Source organism: Trachurus japonicus, chromosome 22, assembly GCF_045865225.1.
Source record: "Trachurus japonicus isolate A0001 chromosome 22, Traja_1.0".
Lineage (NCBI taxonomy): Eukaryota > Metazoa > Chordata > Actinopteri > Carangiformes > Carangidae > Trachurus > Trachurus japonicus.
In genome coordinates, this window is record NC_140928.1 from 23,126,217 (window position 1) to 23,150,524 (window position 24,308).

The following is a 24,308-nucleotide window of genomic DNA, read 5'->3' on the forward strand; positions in this document are numbered from 1 at the left end:
GCACTTTAAAGAAATATTTTTTTAAAAGTAGCCTACATATTTATTATAAAAACTAGTTGTTCTGACTGTTTATGATTAATAATAGGATTAAATGGGAACTAAAAGAAAGTAAGTAGAGATTTGATTTAATATGTTATATCAAATATTTACTTACTCTTTGTTTGTTAAATTTAACATTGCGCATTTTACATTTTACATTACATTTTGTTACTCAAACTATTCAGTTAGAAAAATAATAGATTGATTACTATTTTTTGTTTATTTTGTCATTTGTTTTTTGGGGGGTTTGCAACATAGGCTACATAATGGGTCTAGTCAGAGTATTCTCTGGGGCCCTCAGGTATGCTGTAAAAGTGTTGCTTTGTTGGTGAAAAGGAGCAATTATCAAAGGGCTATACATGGGGTCACCATGTCATTACTGTTAACAAGCACCCGAGTGGATTACACACACACACACACACACACACACACACACACACACACACACACACACACACACACGGCAGTATAGTGACGCGCTGTGGTCTAGAGAGCCTCGGGTACTGCCTCCTGCTTTTCACATGATCTGTAAGCTTTCACAGAGGAGAGACAGGAATGTGGAGAGCAGCGACAACAACGATGGCTGAGCGAAGCAGTATAATGCGTTTCATTTACGTTGTGTCTATTTGGATGCCATTTCTCCACTGCTCCTACGGAATCCCCTGGACTCAAGAAAAGGTAGATCAATTAAGAGAGAAACGTTTTGTTGTCTGAACACATGGGCAGGTAGTCGGAGCAGTAAATCTACATGGGGGCAATCAGAAAATCGGAAGTGAAACCATTTATTTAAAATTGCCACATGCAATGTTTTTGTATCTTATGTGTTAGTGTCACGTGGCTTACTTTATAAAAAAAGTAAAGTAAAAAAAAAAAGTAAAATAAAAAAGTACCATATCAAACGATTGATTGCAGTTAGCGATTAACTAATTAATTACCGAACTGAATAACAGTTATTGTCATCAGAAATGCACCTGCACTTAAATGGAGAAATCTTTAATTGCAGGAAATATGTCTGCCATTCGTTTATTTTAGGCTACTTTGTCAGTCTGTGCATGATTAACATACTGACCAACAGGCTACTGTTCTTCTATGAGAGAAGTAAAAACTACAGGTTTTCATACACAGCTCTTCCAGTCATGATTTATAATAGCTGTTCCTGATATCCCAGCAATACTCTGCACTGTTCACAGCACTTGTTGTGTAATTCTCCTGAGATGCACCTGAGTATGCCTGGCCACTCTTGCTCCTCATCAGTGATCTTCTCCTGCTTTTCTCTATGCCTGGTTGCTATGGCAGCACGGTCATCATCATTGATCCTCCAATTGCAGGTCTTGGTATTTATAGATCTTAAGTGGACCCCCTTTAACCCTCTCTGAGCTCAGTGAGCCCCAGCTCTTGAAGAGGACTATATTCAGTCTGTGTGGCCACATAATTCTACCTCTTGCGCCGTAGCTGTACTCCACTGTGTAATTACAGGATTGATGCATGAGTCAGCCAGCATGGACCCAATGCGTATTGTGAACGGGGTTTATAGAAGTGAATATGCATGCTTCAGTTGTAATGAACAGGCTTAAGGAATGTGGCTTCTCCTGTTGTTCAAAACAAAAACAAGTGAAACCAAATCAGTATGTCCACAGTGATTTCCCTTTAAACAATGTTCATTTCAAAGACTAAAATGAGTGTTCATTTATAAAGTCAGATAATCAATGAAAAATCAATTCAGTGGCCTAAAAAATGTGACTCATTACTGTTTCTATCCTCGTGGGTGGGATTATTTAGTGCTTTTCACTGATTTATGAGCTTTGGATTTTCTTGGAAAATAACAATAAATTCTATTTCTATGATACATTTATGCTCATTAAAGAATAAAATTAAAAAAAACTAATCAGATTAACTGATAATGACAATAATTACATGTATGAGGCTTTTTCCAACATCTTGGCAATGTAGGACTGGTCAGTCTGCCTGTTATCAGAGAGGCAGGAGCTACAGAGACACTGGCCGTGCTCTGATATTCACCATCAGCCCTTTCCTTAATGCTCCTGCTCTCCATCCCCCCTGTCAGTTCAGTTTGTTACCAGGACAACCGTGCTTCTCAGCAGCTGAACTTTGAGACCAAATGAAAAAAAGAGCCATGGGATCAGAGGATCGATGTGTATGTGTGTGTATTTAAACAAACTGCATTGACACACAGCTTGATACGTGAAATCAAAATCCAGGTTGTGTTGCTTTTTACAGTCACGCTCCTTTTCCTCGAGCAAAAGGGAGTAATAAGGCGTTAACAGGAGCCTCTCACTTCTACCTAATCAATGTCTATTCACACAAGTCTAATTGCCTCTTGTATCTCACGCTGTGGAGGTGATAGAGAGAACTTGACAGTGTTTGACACAAAACTGCTTATAGATGAACAGTGTGTATGGCTTTTCTAGACATTAAACAGGTGTTGTTATATAGTAGCTGATTGTCAATAAGCCTATTTAAGAAGGATGTTCTCCTCTAATAGCCGTAACATATCTTAAATATAGGAATAAAAAATTCCATTGTGGTTTCCAGTAATAAGACAGGAGGAAGTTACTGTTGTGACACAGTAACTGTCACAGCCTGGATGGCTCCTACAGCCATGACAAAGGAGAGAGACGCACCGTGGTCACAATTCAAGAAGTATTTATCTTACGACACAGTAACATTACTGGTTGTGTGACCTGTGTGTCATCTGCATTGTTTATCAGTTGAAATGAATCAGCAAGATTGCTACAGGCTCTTACTAAGAGGTTGGTTGAAAACACAATATGCTGCAACAGACGTGCTGACAGAACAACAGATCAACAGTGGCATTTCATCTAAAGCATTGCAATAGTCACTCAATAGCCAGTCATTAGCCATGTCTCATGTCTTTTGTTGTTGTCTCCTCTGGTGGTGTTCAGCTCCAGCACAGAGCCATCACACTAACAGGAGATGAGATCCGTACCGCCCTGTCTCACACTGACCTGGAGCAGATGTGGCAGAGGGATCTGAGGCCGTTGTTGGTTACCAGGTACCCAGGCTCTGCAGGCAGCCAAGCTGTGCAGGAGGTGAGTTTACCATTTGTAGGATAATATATAACAACCAGTCTGATACAGTATAGTATTAGTGATACCCAAAGCTGACAGTAATTGGTGAGATAAATGTCAAAATCCCAGATCTTTTACCTTGTGGGAAAACACAGTATTTCAGTAGCAGCATTATGGGAACTGAAAGCAAAGATAAGCAGCTTAAACCAGCTGATATCGCACTAGTTAACACTTGTGGGTGATTTCTCCACATTTTACGTCTTGTCCCAACCTGTCTTTCAATAGAAAATACATTCAGCTCAATAGGTTCAAGAAGTCATCACAAAATAATTATAAATAGACAAGCAACAGGTCTAAATCAGCCTGTTCTCTTTTATATGTGTGTGTTTGTGTTTCTTTCAGCATATTAAAACAACTCTGGGCTCCCTGGGAGCAGGCTGGGAGGTGACAGAGGACAGGTTCATGTCACAGACACCCTACGGCCCGCTGCCCTTCACCAACCTGATTGCCACGCTCAATCCATCAGCCAGACGCCGCCTGGTTCTGGCCTGTCACTACGACTCCAAGTACTACCCCCCACAGTGGCACGGGAGGGAGTTCCAAGGCGCCACAGATTCTGCTGTTCCCTGTGCCATGATGCTGGAGATGGCACGAGCCCTGGACGAAGAACTGAAAGCTCAGAAGGTAGCGACTTAAATCTACAATACACAGTACTGTAGAAAATGAAACATGGGTTTAGTTTGACTGCAACCCCATAGATGCCTGTAAACAAAAAACATCCAATGTTCAAACAAGAATGTCAATTACAGATAGGCCATACAGGGGTGTGCAGTAGTCTCTGTTGTTGTGGAAAGAATTAACCTTGTTGCCATGAATCATAATTAAGTCTTACAACAACAACAGTCATGGTAGTGAGCTTGAAAATAACAAGGTCAAACACGGGGCAGACAAGCCAGCTCCCAACTGGGCGAGCATCACTCTGGACTTTTTCACTCACACGTGGGAACCATTTATCACTTCAAGCATGTGATGTGACTGTTGAAGGGAAACAAGGAAACATTTTTACTGCTGCAGATTAATTAAATACTAGATAAAACTGTTGTCATTCTATATTTTCCTGACATACCTGGATATTGTAGTATAGTGAACAGAGTAGCACATTTCCTGGGGACTTGTTTCAGCTGTGGATCAGTACACATTCTGTAACCACAGTGGAGCCCTATGACACAATCTGCTGTTTATCAGCTTGTGGTTACAATGACAATACAATTTGTGTTGTCATTTCACAAGACTGTTGACAAATGCCATGTAAAGACAGGTAGTGATGAAATGTATTGATCAGGTTTATCATGTCAGCATTATCTTTGGGTCATTCACTAAGATGTGTAGTGCATGCCACTTAAATTAAAGTTTAATGACACTTTTAATGAAAAATTTCATATGTGAATTACACATTGATATAAAAACATCTGCAAATATCTATGCTCAAACTCAATATCAATGATGGCAACAACATTTCAAACTAAATTTGTATAGTAAAATACATTAAAATAGTAAAATAATTTATATAGTTAAAATTGTTGGTTCTGTCTCATGAATGACACAAATTTGTCTTCAACAGCGTTTTAATGTTGTTGCACAAATGGTGCATAAACAATATGCTTAGTATTCATGTAGTTTGCTGCTCTGTACTTTTTCTGTGTCACAGTTGAGAGTCACATCTCTTGGGTGGACAGTGACAGGGAGATCTGCCAAGGGACATGTTTGTCAGACTCAGCTGTCTGTCACAAAGGTCACTGTGGGGAATAGGGATCACCCTGAATACAAATACAATGCTGCCACAGAGGAGGAGACATTATCAATGTCATAGCTCTAAATCAGGATATTGTTGGCTTTGTAATAAAGTAGAGTCATTTTAGGAGAAAACATAAGAAATTCTAGTTCACGACATAAAACCTTCTTTTGAAACTCCATTGTTTTCCCATCACTGTCACATAAAATACCACTAGAGGGCAGCAAATCTCTTGGAATGGAGACTGCAGTTGTTATGTCTCACTGTATTATCTCTGTACCTCCCATGTAGAGCTCCAGCCCCAACCTGACACTGCAGTTGATCTTCTTTGATGGAGAGGAGGCCCTTTTCCAGTGGACCCCCACAGACTCCCTGTACGGCTCACGCCATCTGGCCCAGAAGATGGAGAGCACCCCGCACCCTGCCGGAGCCACAGGCACCAACCAACTCCACAGCATGGTGCGTACCAGTTCTGCTCATCCTCCTCTGTCTAAACCAACCCAGATTAGCATAATCACTTAATCACACTTAAGATCATCCCTTTGTTAGCCCACATCAATTTCAGCACAATCTGCTTAGCCCTGATCTTCTCTCTCACACACACACAGCCCACACAGACACCTTAACAAGGGAGCTCTCACGTCTATTCTTCTGTATTTTACAGAAATTTCAAAAAGCTCACAAAACCACTCATTTTATCTCCAGGGAGGCTCGGGTGTCTTGATATCAAAGATCATCTATTATACAGTCTCCGATAACAAGACGTCACTTTAATTGGTAGATGTTTCTTTATCATAGCAACACAGAGATAGAGCCGGTGTTTATCAACAAATGGAGACATTCCTGTGCGGACAGGGAGAGATAAAGCAGACAGTATCAAGTCTGTGCATGTGTGTGTTCATGCATGTGAACGGAGCAGCGGGTGTGGCTTGCAGAGATAGCGTGACGTGAGGTGCCACCTCAAAGCGGTGGTTTTGAGGTGGGATTATTATGGGAACAGACTCCTGGTCAGAGACTTATCTTCAGGATGTCCAGAGAAAGTTTCTCACCAGAATGCTTCATCCCCTTTCCTTTCCTTCCTTTTCCTTCCCTTCTCTTCTTCCCCAGGATCTGTTTGTGTTGTTGGACCTGATTGGAGCTCCTGGCCCTCACTTTGGCAACCAGTTCCCCAGCACAACCCCCTGGCTCTCCAGACTGCAGAACATTGGTAAATGATCCAGTGTTTGAAAAATTAATGGTGTTACGTGGGGCTTTTTACGTTGCTGAAGGTGTGCCACAAGAGCCCATAAATCAACTCTCAGTTTCTGTAATTACACATCATTAATGTGTTAGTCATCTCACAAAGAGCTATCATTGTATGGGGGCCAGTGTGCCAACTGTGCTGACAAATGATTGCAATTACACCGTGTTTTTCCATCTGCTCTGACTGCACTGTAGAGATAATTCCTTTTTTCTTTTTTCTTTTTTTAGGCAAAATTACTAATGAAACTGTAAAGGCCCTGGAAGCCTACTATCTCAGCCTACTTTTTTTTTAATATGACAGGTTTCTTTATTTGTTTCAATTGCACCAACATGGGATGATAGTTGTAGGATTGTTTGGTTATGCTGCACAGACATGAATCCAAACTCATCAAACCACACTTACAGTCTTGATTTTGTAATTAATATATCATATGTATGTTTTTTTTTTCTGTAAAGTGCTTACAAATGCACTTTTTTTCACTCTTTGTCTTGTATATCCTCAGAAAAGCGACTTCACTCCATGAATCAGCTGGTGGATCATCCTATCAGCGTGCAGTATTTCTGGCCCGATCGACCTGTTGGCCACATACAAGATGATCATATACCATTCCTAAACAGAGGTATACACACACACTAAATAACAACACTAATGCAAAAATAATCGCATCCTGTATACCTGTTAATCCCCATCCTGTGCTTCTCTGTCAGGTGTACGTGTCCTCCACCTCATCCCCTCCCCCTTCCCCTCCGTGTGGCACACATTTGATGACAACGAACAGAACCTGGATCGCTCCTCCATCCAGAACCTCAACAAGATTTTGCAGATCTTTGTTCTAGAGTACCTCAGTGCCAGACCGGTCGTCCCTTCAGTCCCCTCAAACCCTTCAAACCCACAGAATGCACCGTAAAAATTCATGTTAGCATTTTCTGCAACAAGGTATAGCCCAACACATTTATTGCAGTCACAACTGCTGTGAGCATACTGTACGTTCATATAAAGAACTTCATGTTTTGTTTTGAAATCGAAGTCTTCACAAGTAAATGTTTATAATTTGTCCTTTGTAAGTTTACATGAGACCTTTTTTTTTTTTTTGCAATTGGTTTCATAAGAGACTCTGAGACTTTTTCCTTCAAGCCCTCGCCCCAGTGAGATGAGCACACAGGATCCGCTGTGTGTTTTATACTACACTGCTCTCTTTATTTAGGCCTACACCCCTCATTTATCCTGGGAAGAGGCATCTTAGTGTCAATGCTAATGTCTGGGATCTGCTCGGGTCGTATCAGAGACGAGGAAGAAGTGTTAGATGTATAAATTATGTGTCAAAATGCTGTGATGTCCTTTTTTTTTAACAATTTCCCTGCAAGCACTCAAATACATAAATGCATTACAAGTCCAAAGATGGTGATATGTTGTATTTGAAATATTATGGTATAATAACATATCTTATGATTTATACAATAGGTGGCAGTCACATAAATTCCACGAAACATAAGGTAAAGAGTACTGTATGTAGACAGAGTCACAAGGTGGTTTTAGCTGCAGGGTATGTGACATTTCCTCTGTTGCACTAAATCTCTTCAGTGTTTAGAGAGAGAACCGGTCAGTGGCAGGAAGTTATGGTTTATTTTGATTATCACAATATCTTGGGCCCTTCATATCCTGCCACCTCCGATGGTGAAGTGGATAACTTCCTGTGGTGATGTTTCACATGCCTGCCTTCTGTTTATATGACATTATTAGTCCAACCTTAATGTAGATCCCAGAATAATATACTGTGCCAAATCTGCACTTCCTGTATTTTGAGGCTGAAATAAATCTTGATTCAGAATACAAAGCAGATCATGCAGGGTTTGCTTATCTTTACAAGTCTTTGTTTTAATGTTAGTATTTTAGGAGCCATGAGTAAAGCTGTTAATCCTGCTCTGATGCCTGGTCATTATGATAAAGAAAGGTGACCTTTCCCATGAGGAAGTGTGAACTTTTTCGGTAATTATGATTTAATAGCCAATCAGAAACAGCCCAAACTTTCAGTCTTGTGTCAACTCCAGAGGTATCACCCCCCTCTCTCTCAACTCTAAAGCTCTGGCCCTCTCTTCTTAAGCAGACCAAACACTCCCTGCATCCCTCCGCCTCGCCTCAACAACAATCCCATGATTCACTTAATCCTCTGAGGGAGGACCTCCCTTGAATTCCACACCACGCAGATCCTCTCAAATCCAGCCCACTCTCATGAGAACTGAACGTGGCCCTGACTCCCCCGTTTGCTGTAGTCAGAAATGTTTATGATGCCTGGTAACAACATAAACTAACATGGTGTATATCTCTGTCTTCTTCTTCAAAGGCCAAATAAGACAAGAACATGTTCCATTGTCTCCACCCATTCACTCCTGCCTTCTCTGACTTGTAAACTACAGTAAAACTTAAGTGACCTTTGCCTCATTCTTTGTTCTCTATTGTATCTTATTCTACTCATCGTCATCACCAAAACAGATATTAAAGAAAAATTAAGTTATTGAGAAGTTAAAATAACTTAAAATTTAAATACATACTGGTGTATATCTGGGGTCAGAGCAACCAGCATGTTTGAACTAGGAAAATGAGCAGAAGCAGAATAAATTGTTAGATTATACTTTATTGTGGTTTCCTGTATTTTTTTTTGTCTGAGAACACAGATTCAAATTTAATAACAGTTGATCTTTAATGTTTAGCTGATTACAGTGCAGAGTAGACAACTGCTTCCAGCTGTAGAAGAGTGATGGGAAGGACTGGGACTCTCCCATGAAAGGCGTGTTAGAAATAGTTTAAAAAAAAAAAACAGGTAGGAAAAGGTTATCATTGATGGGAACTAGGATTGTAAAACATTACCTGAACAAGAAGTTTCTTGTAAACCATTTTAATAGGCTATAGATTTTACTTGACGTGCTTTCTCTTCTATCAAAGTAAACGGCCCGTGTACTGGTTCTTCCCACCAACCATGCATTATGTAACAAATATGATGTTCCACTGAGTGAGGCAAGAACAAGCTTAAATGCATGATTTTATGGTCACTCATGACTGTGAATACATGACTATGACTACACACAAAGTCATTATATTTGTTTGTTTTTGTTTTAATATCAGTTAAGTCAATAATGTTGGCTCTCCATTTTAAATATAGCATTACATCAATGTAGTTGACTACACATGACATTCATGAGTATTAGAGAAAACTTAATTTAAATAGCATATGATATGAAACATATGATAAATATCTTGGTTACTGAAACTGTGAATTTTCCACTGCAGCTGATAGAGTTTTCAGATTCATTGGGGCCCAGCATCCAGTTTCATTGCATTATTGGATTCGAGATGTTTCCTAAATTAGTTGGTGAGACTGTAGCCTGCAATGTGAAGCATTATTGTACAAATTTGTGCAGAGGGTGGGTGGCACAGTACAGACTAATACTACCTACATGCAAGGAAGCAAGGTACCAACAGAGAGCACTAGTGAGTCACATTCAGCTCATTCATAAGAAAAACTCTACTGCTTCTGGTGTTTTTCATGGATGTCCTTACAACTTGGTGACTGTGACTATGATTGGAGTCACAATAAAGCACTGATGACTTAGTGTCATAAGCACTGCCAGTCAGTTTTCTATCACAGTGACAAATAAGATGCTAGGTTAGTTGAACAGTGAATAAAGTTATGAATTAATAGTAAAACATTATTTAAAAATAAACATACTTTCCAGACCCCGTGTTCTTACGTTCATTTTTCCAGGGGTAACAAATCATAAACTGAGTAGCCTAACACACTGTGTGGTAGGTTATACTGTAGCAACACGCCTCCAGTTTCAAATGAGGGCGGTCAACACACACGAACTACCTACATTCTACATGCTACATTCAGGTGCACTTCGTAAATCCCTTGAATTATGTTTCTTAGTTGTCATTAACGCAGCCCCATACTGTGTGAAGACATTGGCCATGATCATAAATAAAAATTGAAATTTCCTATTTTATTATAATCAATAAGAGACGATTTGCTTTGCTGTCAAAGGTGAAACAACACCGTGTTACTACCGGTCACTAAAGTTAGGAAAACACACATTAAAGAATCGAATTAATCGAAGTAATGAACACGAATTAATAGCCTATACAGTAAATAAATCATAAAATTAAACCAGCTTAATCTGCCCCATAGAAAAACAAGTTACGGTGGCTAATCAGGGCTTCTTTGTCGTTACTTTTCACCCAGCAGTAATTTTTCCCAGTATTCCAAGCAGCACATGAACGCCGCATTGATCCCAGACCGGGCAGTAAGGAGCTGGGAGGGATTTCAGTCCGGCCCGCAGTCATGCGTGCACAGAGTTGTTTAGTGAGTGAACACAAACAGACGGACAGCACCGAGCAGTCGTGAAGAATGTGACAGCTTCTTTATTATTGTTTTTTATTTAACTTTGAAAACCTTAAAGCCAATTTTTTTTATTGGCGTATTTTTTTCTCTCTTGATAGGCTATTTTACTGAGGGAGTCATGGAGCCGATAACGAAGTGGACGCCGAAGCAAGTTGTCGACTGGATGAAAGGTAAACGGTGGAGCACTTTCCTTTGCTGACAACTTTGTGTACTAAATTGCGCCTATTTCCCCTGACAGAAACACCGTCTCTCCGTACGCTTAGTGTGTCTCAGCTGTGAGTCGCTCTCTGCGGTTATCTCCAGCGAGTTTCGTAGAAACTGCTCCAGTGTGACAACATACCTCCACTGAGGCGCATAACAATAGCACTGCGTCCTTCTCCTCTTTAACTTTGGCTACACATGTCGGCAGGTTCACTCGGCTCTGTTAGCTTTTCTTTGATATACCCGCTTAAGTGCTGCTTGTGGCGACGTTTGAATTGTAGCTACCAAGTGTTTCTTCAAACATTTGCTGAACACTTTGCTGGTAAAGAAACGCTTAACCCAGTCTCACAACACACCGGTGTTGAAAGTTGAGACCACAAACTCCTACTTAAACTAATAAGGATTCTAATTCATCAAAGTTTGTTCACTCAAGCAATGCATGAATGGTGTTATCCTGAATTTAAACCAGTTTCTCTTGTATCATTGAGTTAAGAAATCACTGCCTTCTGAAGAATTTAAATAATTTGAATGCCATCCATCATTTTACTGTCACTGTTTTAGTGCTTCTTAGGATGTGACAGCTCAGAAAAACCATACCTGACAGGAATGCTCGTTATGGCAACAGCTTCAGTTCTCTTTGAACCAGAGTTCAGTCACAGCATAGTTATGTCTAGTGAGGGACACCAACTGGTATGTGAAGCATGGATGTAAATAGTATCAGTCCAATCATTCCTAACACAGGAACAGTGAACTCTGTCTACATTATCCTGCAAAAGGACTGACGTGCTGTTTATATGGCCACCGGTAGGACACAGCTGTCTGTCTTTGCTTTACTGTCAAAAAACAAATCCCAACACAAATCATAGGGGGTTTCCCTGTTTAATCTCATAATTTGTATTTCAGGGCGAGCTCTTTTGTCATCGCTTGGAACTGTAACTGTGTTGGAGCACAGTAACTGCTGATTTAGGCATGCCTTCCAGTGCTCATCTATAGCTGGGGAGCTAGAGGGGATTGTGGAGGGGTTAGTTTCAGTGTGTGCAGCGAGGAGAGCCCCGCCAGGGCACGTATGGATGGAGGATTAGTTGTCTACACAGGTCCCGTCGCTGTCAGTCTAAAAAAAATCTGACTCAGCGTTTGTTTCTGCAGCTCTTGGCCAGTGGATTTGCAGACCCTTTACAAACTTGGTAGAGTGAACTAACGCAAGTGACACATGCAGACCTGGTGCATGGACATGGGAATTTGAACACAGGGTCAACATGCAGTGAACTACTGGTGGGTCATAGGGCGGGGGCCACCAGGTTGTCCTGTCATTGTTGTCCTGTTGTCACTTCAGTGCTGTTGTTTTTTCCAGAAGTTGATCATACAGTCATCTTCTGATATGTAATTTTCCTCATTTTGTTTTTGGAAGGGTGAATAGTCATTGGCTTGGGTTAGAGGCACGATCGTCAATGGGTTACTTTGCAAGAAATTTGATCTGTCCTTTAGCAGTTTTGGTAAAAGCTCTGAACTAGCAACACTGGTTGCTCCACTTTGCATGACTAATGATTTAGTTTTTTAGCGATTTAACATGAAATCGCAATAACGTACACTACATTGTCCTTAACAAGGCTATTTTGTTCATTGTGTAGCGTCAGATGCTCCATAAGCATGTTTAACCTCTTTGTTTGCAAGAACAGCAGAGCATGTGGCCAAGGGAGCGCCAGGCCAGCAGTCGCCAACTGTGTCCAGGCGAAAAGAAAAAAAGACTTGTGTTGTGTGTCCTCCGTGACCGCTGTACAGTGCACAGCCGCGACATAGCATGTAACCACCAGTGATGTTGTTTGACTGGGGAATAACTTGTGTAATCCTTTCATAACTGAAAACCGTGGTAAAAACCTTTTGCTGAGAGCAGGGTCGTGGCCTAGTGTTGACCTGTTCACACCAGTGGCAAACACGGGTGTGTGAAAGAAGGCAAATTAAAGTCTCACTAAGCACTGTATGTTCGTGGTTGCCTCAGGTTGTTTTCACCCCCCCTAGTAGGACAGGGCCTTTTTTGTGTATTGAGACAATTGTTAATCACTTGTATTGTTCAAGAGGATCAAGCAGTGGTTGGCTGATGTTTATTGCCAGTGAAAGGACTTTTGGTTCTTTCAGTTTAAAACACTGTTGTTTTTTGTTTGAGGACTGGGAGATGCCCTGAAGCGTAACTTACTTCACCACAAGCTCTGATCTTCCACCTGGACCTGTGGTGTCGTGTGATTGGTGTGCCATATGTCATGTGAGGAGCTCCTTGCCTAGGGGGGGAATCAGCCCTAATGACAGCTTAGATAGGGTATGGCCACAATATGTTGTCACTGAATTAATTAAAAAATTTAGTTGTGACAAATCAAGCGCTTATTCTATATCAGCGGCATAAATACATCGACCCACTTACTCATGTTCACAAAGTCAAAAGTTTAAGTCGTAATATGCTGCAAGTCAATTTCCAAATATAGTCCTGACTCCGTGTGGGCAATGCTTCAGCTGAGACAGGCTGGCAGTGATCATCGGGGGAAAGTTGAGCTCCAACTCAGCTGAATAACTTCTCATTTACACTCAAACACTTCTTCCTCTTGTCCTCCCCTCTCATCCACCTTGTAGTTACTCACGAGTGTGACTGCCAAGATTTAACAAGGCATCCCAGACGCACAAACCTGCATGACTACTGTCTGACTGAATGGCTTTTATCCAGCCTTTGCAGTGCAGTGCACACTGGATGTCCTCCAACGTTTTCTACATTTAAATATACTGGGCTAATCAAATTTCAAAGCCATGTATCTGTAAATGGACAGAGGCACGTGAATTTTAGCAATGAAGTTTATTTGGAGCATGAGGTCATGAATAAAGTCCTGCTGGTCTAGTGGCCTACATGTACCTCACACCCCCCTTTTTTAGACCTGCCGCATCTATACAAGGCCTGGCTCCCAGTGATAAGCTAATAGAGCTACAGTGTCTTGTGTGTGTGTGTGTGTGTGTGTGTGTGGACATTCTCCATAATCAGAAACCATTCCTCCCTAACAACATGAGTGGTTATGCAGACTTAGGACACGTGCTTGGCAGCCCAGATGTGTTTGATTAGTTGTCATGTGATCAGAAACATGAGAGTGGCAGTAAGGGTGTGTGTGTGGGGGGGGGTTGTATCCTGGTTCTCAAGTAGCACTACAGTGCCAAAAAGGTAATTAGGTTGTCAGAGAGGTGACAAACATGTGCTGCATATGATTTTTTTCTTTTTTGTCTTTGAACGAGCGGGCACTTGGAAAAATAACACCGCCGCGTTTGAGTCCACACATGCTAAGTGACTGCACTGATGGGAACAGTCAGCAGCCTTATCTGTAGAGGTGATAGCAAGGTGTGGGCAATGATGGTCTCTGATCTTTATCTGGCTGAAACAGAGACTTCCTAAACTGGAGTGTGAACAGACGTCGTACAGACACCTCACTTCTTTTTAAGGCATCCACTGTCTCTGTTTTAAAGTGTCTATGTTTGGACAGCCTCCACGGGCATCATTAATCCAGTTTAGCAACCCTTATGCTGTGGAGGCGGTGTGTGTATGTGTGTGTGTGTGTGTGTGTGTGTGTGTATCAGGGAGGACAGGTGTTCGATTAATCCAAACAGAGGACTTCACTGGAAACCAGTACATCCTCTCCTTTGACCTACGCATACGAGGAAGTAACAAGGTGAAATAATTTATTCAAATGTTAGTAACTGTCCCGTCAATGTTAAAACTCCTCGTCTTTGTCATTAACCAGTTTACAGTCACCCGGCCACTGGGCCTTTTTAAAATCGAGCTATTGTGTTCCATTGATGGGCAGATAACCATGTTACCTTTCCATAGAAAATGGCCTTTAGAGTTCAGGGGAAGTGCTGTAAGAGGATTCCCCCTGGGGAGAGGTGGCTGAAAGGGATTGCCTGGGTTTTGTTCCTGCCGGCCCCTCCGCAGCCTGTTTCTCACACGGCCCGCTGTCTCAGCCTTTACAGCCTGAGGAGCTGCAACATATGGGGACTTGTAGAGAAACCATTAATAGTTAATGCCACTGTTCTAACGATGAGGAGATGCAGAGAAAAGGGAAGAGCACAGCATGCAGTATTCAAAATTGATGTGGTGGTTAAAAGTTGATATTGAGCTTGGAGACAGCGTGTTCAGCTGTGATAGTGTGTTTGGACAGCGACACAGCACAATAATCATTCATTATGAAGCACTTTCTATTGGTCGTGATTTTCATGTGTAAAATATTATCAGTTTGCATTCATGCGTTTAGTCAATAGTCCTTCTCACCGTCCCGAGCGCTACCTCGTATCCCTGCCAACCTGGACCAGTTTGCTTTTCATTCAAATCTAAAATATGCATTGCAAATCTCCCCTGATGATCTCAGCTTAGCTTGGACCAAGCTATTTGGCCCCGCTCTGCCCTAAGAGCATTGGCCTGTGAAGTGCCATGCTTAAGCCATGGGAATAAACGCTCCAACCTGAGGTGGCACAGCGGGTGCGAGTGCAAATACGGGTCACATGCTGACCGACCTCTCGTGCAGGAGGGGATGTCAAGTGCGTGCGCCTGCCCATGCTTACTGGTTTATGTGCGTTTGCGTGACACGGTTTTGCCTAAAGGGCTCACCATTTCAGTCATGTGATTGGAATTTTCCAGGATATTAAAGTCTCGAATTGCTCCCGCACCACATAACGTGCTGGAGGAACTGGTGAAGAGGACGAAAAAGGAAGTGTATGGCCGTGTTGGTATTGCTATCTAAGCACTGCTAACGCAGTTATGCTCAAATAACCACAGAACATGAGAGGAATGCAGTCAACTGCTGCTTTTTTTTCTGCCATACTGAACTAACAGCTCTGTGAATGAACAGTCAAAACAGGTCACACATGTCCTTTGTTGCAGTCGGGGCCACCAGTTGCTTTTAACGGATTTAAAATGCTGAACCCGGCCGACTTGACGGTCCCCCTCACTGACCAAATACACATAAAGCTCTTTCATCCCGCCACCAGCTTACACTATAATGGAGCGCAAATGTCATTATGATTATGAAGTGGTCTGTAGTTTTATGAACTGTTACCCACTTTTGGGTTTAGCCGGGCATTTGAATGGATGCCAAATCAGAGCTTGTTCAGAACATGTCCAGACCAGTCCCTGTTTTTTTCCCAGTCTGTCACAGAGAACGACTGAATTCCTGTCTGGCTGTTCACACACTTGTGAACGCGCAATCCTCTGGTTGAACTTTAAAAACAATTCACTAACTTCCCCTTTGCAGTCCATTCTGTTTATATTTGTTGCGCCATGGTACTGAACGCAGGCTGTTGTTGTTTGTAGGCCTCCATGCATGATGTGCGTGCACTTGTCGACTGGTTACATTAGAGAGCGCTGATGGACATGGCGGCTGTAATGGGCCTGTCTGTGTTGATGAGCCCCCAGGCCCACCATCTGAGTGGCTTTGTGTAGAGTGGATGAAGGGATGAGTATGTTTTGGTTTTTTAACCTGGAAAAATAAAATAGATAAACACCTGGGACATAAAAGGGAAGCTACATACAGTAGTGTCTTTGTGGTTTTCCACAGCGCACAAAGGCAGAGAGGTCATAAAGCGGAACACCTGTACCAGACTTCTGTTTTCGTTTGGGTTTAGTTGGACATCAACCAGGGAGTCTTCAGAAAATTCCACAAGCACATAGCAGTGATGTCACACATTGTGTTGAAGAACTGGACTTCCCCCTTTCACTGGTCCCAACTTCAAGATGAACGACATTTGTTGCTTATTTCCCTATTGTCTCCTACAGCGTCTAGCAAACAAGCAACAAATTATAGATACAATAGATCCATGAAATATCTAAACATCTATCTAAACTTAATCCACTGATGAGATTTTTATTCATACTATCATTTTCGTCATATTCGGGCTGATCTGCTCTCAAGGCTGAAAAGTTTTTTTTGTTTCCCCCGCTTGATTTCAACTCAATAGACCGTACAAAGAGGGTTTTGAATTTGTTTAAGCAGGGAGTGGTGGCTCGTCGACCTGAGGAAACAATTACGGGAGATTCTGTTGATTCTCCCTTTTGTTAGTGTTGATGCAGACACCTGGGAAAAGCCTCTCACCTGCCTTTCTGCTCTGTTTGTATGTGGCACCCTTTCCAAACAGGAGCACATTTATTTATAGGAGCGTAACTGTCCCTGTCTTAATGTGTCATGGCAGTGAAGGAGACCCACAGGTGCTGACGGGAGTACAAACAAACCTCACCTGCAGATGGGCGGAGTGTTTTTTTTTTGGTAGTGAGCTTAGTATGCACGTGTGTGTATGTCTATTCACCGAAGAATCCATGTAGATCGCACATCTCTTAAAACCAGCGCCAGAGAGTCGGCCCAGTAAGCACAGCGCAACGTGCAGCGTGTGAGTGTGTCTGTGTGTCTGCGTCATAGCTGCCCTGTCTTAGCCTGAGGGTGACACACACTGTCACTTACCACTACCTTTTTCGTTGAAGATGACTCACCCTCCCCCACCCCGCAGCCTTCGCAGCAGGGAGCGCAGTTGCCCACGGCTCGTAGGCTGCCGGGTGATGTTTGGCATTGCATAATTTGTTCAACTGTTGGCGATATTTGAGAAGTGAGTCATTGAGAATTATTTGGGAGAAAGCTAATTACTGTATCTGTGTGTGTGTGAAACAGAAAAGGAAAAGACACACTACTGATGATCCCAGTCTGTCTGACCCCTGTCCCCTCCCTCCCCTGACCCGGATGCAAGTCAGCTGTAAATTGTTGGATTGTGATCACATACTGTACTCCTCTTCCTTTCCCTCCACCTCATCCTCCTCTAACTTCCCCAAACTCCCATTTCCCCGTCACTATAGTAACCCTTGTTTTATTTACAGCCCCAGACGGTTTCATCAGCTCAGTTCTTGGCAGCCATTTGTGACTTAAAGAGGCCGGGGCCACCAGTCGCTTCTTTGCGCTGCCGCGGCGAAGAGCTCCAGCCGGATAGAGCTAGGGTTGTACGCAAGGATTTGCGTGTGGACAGCCAAGGCTGAGGAGGGAACCTCCACTGTGCCAAGGTCGTGGACGGAGCCACTGTCGGTTTTGATCGAGTTAAATCCCGTGCATGGCTTGGCAGTCGAATCTTTCTCTCCACTTTTACAGCTCGGCTGTTTAACAAGATTTGAGGAGGGATTTTACCCTTGGGGAGATTTACAGCAATTAGCAGGTTCTTATCCAAAGATGCTTATGGGGGATCCACATTAGGAACAGAGAAAGTACTAACACTCAACCATATGAGCCACAGGGGCAATATGAATCCATCTTTAGCTTAATTAAAGACTTGCTTTTGCCTGTCTGGTTCATAAAAAACCAAATAAAGCATTGTCACACAACATAATAGCACAATTGGTGCAAGTTTTAGTTAAGTTTAGCTGCAATAATATATGGCCACATGCAATGTTGGTCTACTGGCGCTCTATTCCCATGACAAACTAAATAAGGGGGGGTCTCATTTCCTCCTTCCAAAACCTTGTTCATCTTTATTGTGGTTCCCATAGGCAGCTATTATGGTGCTGGTAAATTGGTCTGTAATCAGCATGTAGGGCCACCCTGATCATACACCGTACATGTGACGGCTTTTAACCACTAAATGGAGTTCCCTTTTTTTTTTTTTTTCTGTGACCTGTTTATTTCTCTGTGGCTGTGACTTAGGTTTAGGTTTGATGTCAAGTCTTAAAAGTGGTCATCTGCCTTCTCATCTTTGCTTTTCTTTCTTTTTCCCCTTTGTTCCTCTGCGTTTTGCTTCTTTTTCCCTCCACGTCTGTCTCTTAGCGAAACCTCCTTAATTATAGTTTTGTCTCATGGAAAGATTTATAGGTCGTCACAAAGTGAGTGTTTTAGACGTTCTGTTGCCACACAAACAGCGCCGTCATCCCATCTCCGGGAGAAACTCCCAGGCCACACTGAGGGAATATCCTTCTGATTCAACACCTTCTGTGAAGAAGAACACATTCCCAATTTTTGTAAGTGACAGTCTCTCGCATTGTGTCTTTTCTGGACACAAAGGCCGTGACTATCTCGGGATACGCGTCAACAAACAGAACCACAACAATATGAACATTGGAGGGGCCAGGAAAGACTCAGGATTGTGATGGGTGGGGATGCAGGAACAGAGCTGAGAGGGAAGAGGGGAAGTCTGAGGCATTTTTGAGGTCTTTGTTGCTTTCTTTAGTGGCTGTTTATGCAAGTGGTAATGAGATGCAGCGTGGCCGGGGTGGGCTGACCGACCGGCGAGTGATGGGTGTTTACGTTGGCCAGAGAGGTTACTGCTTAAGCCACTGCCTCTGTCTGTCCAACACTGTGGCACCAGCCACACTTACCTGCACACATCAGGAAAGGGAGGAGGTTTATTTACATACCTGATATTGAATATCCCCCGAATTAACTGCCCCTAAATAAATCAAATCAAATGTCTGGCTGCATTCGCTCAACTGTATGTGAGGTGAAGTCTGACAAGAACCCAAACAGTGATTCAGGTACGAACTCGGTGACCCAGAAAGCCAGTTCTTCAGTGTTTTTTTTCCACGCCCTCAGCTTAAGCAACAACTGTTTGGTTGCTGCAGGTTTTGCAAAGACGTTCACTATAGTGCCTGCAGCAGTCTGTTTCATCTCAATTTTTTTTAAAGCATCTCTCTAACCTCCCCTTGTTTTTCTCTGTTTTCTCATTTGCTTATGACCTGAAGTCATCATGTATCATGCACCATGCCAAAGCCAAAATACCTGTGCTTGTGCGCTCTGACCCGCATCGCTCCCAGAAATCACCTCTCACCTCGCTTCAGTCAATATCAGCTGAGCTGTCCATGGAACTTGAAAACTTTGTTGAGATAGTGAGCGGCGTGGCTGGGGCTTGCTCGAGGTGAGGATTAACTGAGCCTGGGGGGCGGCAGAACTCATAGTTTCTTGCTGGTTTTGCTTCAAGATCAACAGCCCCGCAAACTTTGACCCCCCCCCTCCACCCTCCCTCCTCTTCTCTCATCAGTCATCGTCCATCACCCGGTGAGAGACAGAGCTGCTTTTGTCCGCCTGTGGAAGGACTGGCCTCAGCTGCTTTTTCCACACTTAAGAAGCCCACTGGGGACATGTCAGTGCCATTTTGTAGTTGTCTGTGTTTCAGATTAGGATACATGAAGTGAAACACTCTTTTGTTGTCAGTGATAAGATTAAAACACGGGTGACACCGGGTCACAGCCTGTTAAGCAGTTAAGAGTGATTGTAAATGGAAAAATCGCAGCATCAGTAAAAGAGCCATTGATGCAAAAACAGTAGCCAGTTGCAAGAGTGAAGACTCCCAGAGTAACCTGTGAGATTGTGTGCTGTCCAGAGACGAGAACACAACATACTGATTTGAGAGATGCAGAGCACCATTGTGTAACTCCTATCCCCAGTTCCCATTGGAAGGGCCTGCCCAATGTGTGTGTGTACAGGCTTTGTTGTCGTCCTGTGAAGTCATGCATTAGAGGATAGCTTAGCAGTCGCTGAGAGGAGCTTTTTTCTTTCTCTCTAATTACAACACTGCCCGGTCTAGCCAGAGACCATTGTGCCAGAGCGCTGTGAATTCCCACAATGGAGCTGCTCAGCGGAGAACAATGAGTCGAATTCCTGCCCATTCCCCACAGGTCCGCAGACCAGGCCGACAAATAAAGACAGCAGAGTTACAGTGGCTTTGCTATTCTACACCCAGTAGCTTTCCCACTGGCCACCCCAGTGGGGATATTGGTTTGTGTTTGTGTGTGTCCCCTTTTGCGTGTGTGTGTGTGTCACAGGGTGGCTACAGCTCCCATGGGGGAGCACAGTAAGGGGTTGAAAGATGGGGGAGGTGAGGAGGATGAAGCCTGTTTGGTTCTTTCTCTAGAAGGTGAAAGAGTGTTTGCTCTTTTTCTAGTGTAATCAAACCCCTGAGAACGAAACGTTGGCAACGGAAGGACGTATTGAGGCCACCGTTCAGGACCGATCGACAATTTTCAAAGAACAAAACTGTGACTTTGTGTAAGATGTCATGTCCGAAGCTGTTTACTCGTCTTTGATTTTTTTTTTCTTTCATCAGAATGGTTCTGGCCTGTGATGTACTTGGACACAACAAACCCAATCTGCTGTTGTTTGTGCTTCTGTACGGATGTGGAAATGTTGAGATTATGACAGAAATAGCCCAGCCATTTGCAAAAGGGTTCTGTTGTTTACATTGCCAAAAATGTGTGCTTACACAGCCTTTCCGTAGGCTGCAGAGCTCCAAGGCCTCCAACAGGGTCCAGCTCCACTTGTAGCATCCAGACTTGGAATATCAAGGGTTCTTGCTTTCCCAGCTGTTCAGAAATATGGCTGTGCGCACAACTATGCATACATAGACTGAAGCAGTTGGACGGGTAACCTGCTCTACACATTATCACTGTTTACCGGATGGGAGATGGTGGGTGGTAAGAAAAAGACCCCACAGTGAACAACAGGTGCCATGATGGGACACACTGGCATTACCTCCTGCACTGTTTGGTTGTTGATGAGCAGCACTGACAGATTTCATTCAGATTGTCTCTAATACAGCAGGAATCTTTAGAACCCATAAGACATGGTTTCAGTTTGATTCCAACAGTTTGTTGCAAGACACCAGTTAATTTTAATCATCTTTCTTTTTAACATATTATCTTCCTGGATTTCATTTAGACCATAAATGTCATCAAGGTCCAAATTCAATCATGAAAATCAAAATATTTACGGTAACACTTTATTCGATGCCTATCTCTATAACGCATTATAACCATACTTATAATGAGTAATAATGCAGTTATAGCACTGGATAACTATAGTTATAAACACTCATAAATGATCATAATGCTTTATAACAATAATCATAACACACTATAAAGCATTTTATCATGACTTATAAGGTCAGGTATAATAATACGTTATAGTAACTCGCTGACAATGCCCACATTGATAATGCATTATAAATAGTTATAATGTGTTATAATTGTCTTATAAACGTGTATAACTATCATTATGAACACTCAAATTATCATAAGACTTTATAAGAATAAGCATGACACATCACAGAACATTTTATAATGGCTTATAAGGAGTTATAATGCTTTATAATGTGTTATGCTTATTGTAATAAATATAAATATTGTGTTTATAATGATAGTTATACACATTTATATGCCAATTATAACACATTATAACTATAGTTATACAGTGCTATAACTACATAACTCATAAGTATGGTTAATGTGTTATAGAGAAATATAAATAAAGTGTTACTATAATAACAATTTACAGCACAGAATGAGCACTAAAAGTTGGAATTTTGTGTTTGATAAATGACCAAGTCAGTTTTTCATAATAGATTGTCTTTTTCTGTCTGTTTTTTATTTTTTATTCACACCTGGTTCCAGTAGTGTGGATTTAATTTTCTACCATCAAAATATTACAGCATATTTTATGATCATTTAAGACTCTGTCAACTCAAACTACCAGCTGTAAAGAAACTCTGCAGAGATGGTTTATGATGCTGCTCCAAGCTTTCATGTGGTGTAGTATTTGAATTGATCGAGATTTCAGTCTTGGTTTTTATCAGTCAAGTGTTGAATTTAAAGACGTGTTTTTGGGGGCACTGGCTCTGTTTTTCCAGCTTATTGGCCATGTGATTGGAGTTGATGTTGACGCTGCGTGTCTGTTGCCTCTGCTGCCACACAGTTACACCCACTTGCTCTGGTTTGAGGACATTTGCCAAGTGGTTCACAGAGGCAATAAAACTCCTCCAAAAGCGTTTCATCCTGCGCAGGCTTTTGAAAAGCATTCACACACTCCTCCTTGCCGCCTCCCCCCCTCCCTCTCAATTCACAATAACGTGACACTCTATCTCTTTTACTGCTTTCTCTACCCTTAATGAAAATTGATAGTTTCGCTCACACATACACACACACACCAGCAGTCATTGATCAAGGCCCAATAAATGTTTTATAAGCCCCACTGTAAGGACACCCCTCTTTTATTCTGAAGGTGTCAATTGGTTGAGTCCAGAGAGAGAGAGTTTGCTGTGAGCTGTCCCTGTGAGGGCCCCTGAATTCGGTGGGAGAGCGATGTATTTTCTCTATAGCACACATTTACCCCTATTCTCCATCACTGCTGCCATTAAGATGGCAGTTCCTGCTCTGACGCACAGAAACACACTTACAATTGTTCAATTTCAAAGCAAATGCAGATCAGTTTTAACCCTGGGGTGACCTGAAATTTCTAAACCTTAAGATCATGGTCTGGATATGCGAGGAGACCACACTTGCCAATGAAAGTGAAAACAGTCTAGAGGAAAGGAAAGGCCCTTCGTTCATCAATTAGAGGGTGCAGATTAATTTCCCTTTTTTCCAGACTGTTTCCTATATCTAGTCTGTGTGGTTTTTTTGCTACAGCTGAGCAAGGAAAAGCCTCAGAAATGTCTCATTGTAAGCCGAACCACAAGTTTCCCTTGTGCCCTTTCTTCTTCTGTTCGGTGAGGACGGTGGCACCGTTCCACAGGAAATGCCTTTTTAACACAGCAGGAAGGAGAAACTTTGCCCCTTCTGGATCCAAGTCTTTGTTTTCATCTAATCGCATTAAGTGACTAGCCCAGTGTTTGTATTTGGCTTGTGTTCACGGTGGTGTGGGCTCAGGCCAGCGCTCAGTCCCCTTTCTTACAATTGGAAGTGGATTCCTGCGCAGCCTCCTGGACAGTCAGGGGTTAAGCTTAAAAAATCTCTGAAGTCGTGCCTAGGAATTAGCATGCCGAGGAATGAGAAAAATCTAATGAGCCTAACTGGACTTGACTTGTGTGGCGGCTAATGGTTAACAAGTCATGATGGATTTTTTCCCTTTGATTCAGTGGAGATGACTTGAGCTCTCTCATATATTTTCCCAAGGTTTAAAAAATGCTGCTGTAAGTGAACTGTGTGCCATAATGGAATTTTAATGGCTTTGAAGGGAGGTAGTCCGAGTCCTAGGGCAACACAATGCAGCATGATGTATAGTGTCACTGTAACGTGGATTTTCTACTATCAACGAACCACAAAGATTCGAAATGGCACAATATCGAGCGCTCATGAAGCAAGCAACTTGGCTCCTGCTCCTTGACTTCTGCTCCAGCTTTTTTATCAAATAACAACTTAGCATTCCAGGAAAACTTCTGCAGCTGCCTCGTCGTAAAAGCTTTCCGTCCTAGAGGTCTGATGAAGACGCTTATTATTGTGTAGCAGCTGCATTCCTGTACGTTAAACTGTTTGCGCTAAAGCCCCTGAAATAGATTAGTGGTGTATGTCACATTGTAGTTTTTTTCTTATTAAGCCCCTCCCACATCACACCAACAAAAAAACAAAGTAACATAAAGGAAGGAATATAGTAAGGAGCTTACTTGTTATATGTTATAAAATCATATACATGATGAGGGATTAACTGTAGTGTTTGCTCCGTATGTGCCATCACACACATATTGACTGTCTTTCCCTTACGCATACTCTCTGCGACACACGCACAGGCTAAGTGTCTGTGTGTGGCATGAGGATATGAGGTGCCATTCACAAAA

At 42.4% G+C, this 24,308-nt stretch overlaps 2 protein-coding genes across 3 annotated transcripts in view; both read left to right on the forward strand.

Annotated features, from left to right (window-relative positions):
* The first annotated feature begins 558 nt into the window (after nucleotides 1-558).
* Nucleotides 559-7,428, forward strand: qpct (glutaminyl-peptide cyclotransferase). The gene is made up of 7 exons (XM_085766733.1): nucleotides 559-717; nucleotides 2,964-3,110; nucleotides 3,492-3,773; nucleotides 5,173-5,340; nucleotides 5,989-6,088; nucleotides 6,627-6,743; nucleotides 6,832-7,428. Exons 1-7 carry the CDS (start codon nucleotides 595-597, stop codon nucleotides 7,029-7,031), a joined length of 1,137 nt encoding a protein of 378 aa, XP_085622859.1. The 5' UTR covers nucleotides 559-594; the 3' UTR covers nucleotides 7,032-7,428.
* A 3,022-nt stretch (nucleotides 7,429-10,450) lies between these two features.
* Nucleotides 10,451-24,308, forward strand: part of LOC146964074 (connector enhancer of kinase suppressor of ras 3-like) — a 47,755-nt gene continuing 33,897 nt past the window's right edge. The window contains exons 1-2 of one of the 2 annotated variants that reach the window (XM_085768236.1): nucleotides 10,510-10,528; nucleotides 10,619-10,690. In XM_085768236.1, coding sequence (XP_085624362.1) covers nucleotides 10,639-10,690 — 52 coding nt within the window. In that variant the 5' untranslated portion in view covers nucleotides 10,510-10,528; nucleotides 10,619-10,638. Of the gene's footprint in view, nucleotides 10,691-24,308 lie in introns of both variants that reach the window. The other variant, XM_085768234.1, reaches the window with a different exon arrangement.

Bases quoted from the DNA above. Each gene is read 5' to 3' on its own strand.
- qpct (XM_085766733.1), top strand. From the start codon at position 595: ATGTGGAGAGCAGCGACAACAACGATGGCTGAGCGAAGCAGTATAATG. The intron at 3,774-5,172 runs GTAGCGACTTAA...CCTCCCATGTAG, and splicing joins AAGAACTGAAAGCTCAGAAG to AGCTCCAGCCCCAACCTGAC. The intron at 6,089-6,626 runs GTAAATGATCCA...GTATATCCTCAG, and splicing joins CTCCAGACTGCAGAACATTG to AAAAGCGACTTCACTCCATG.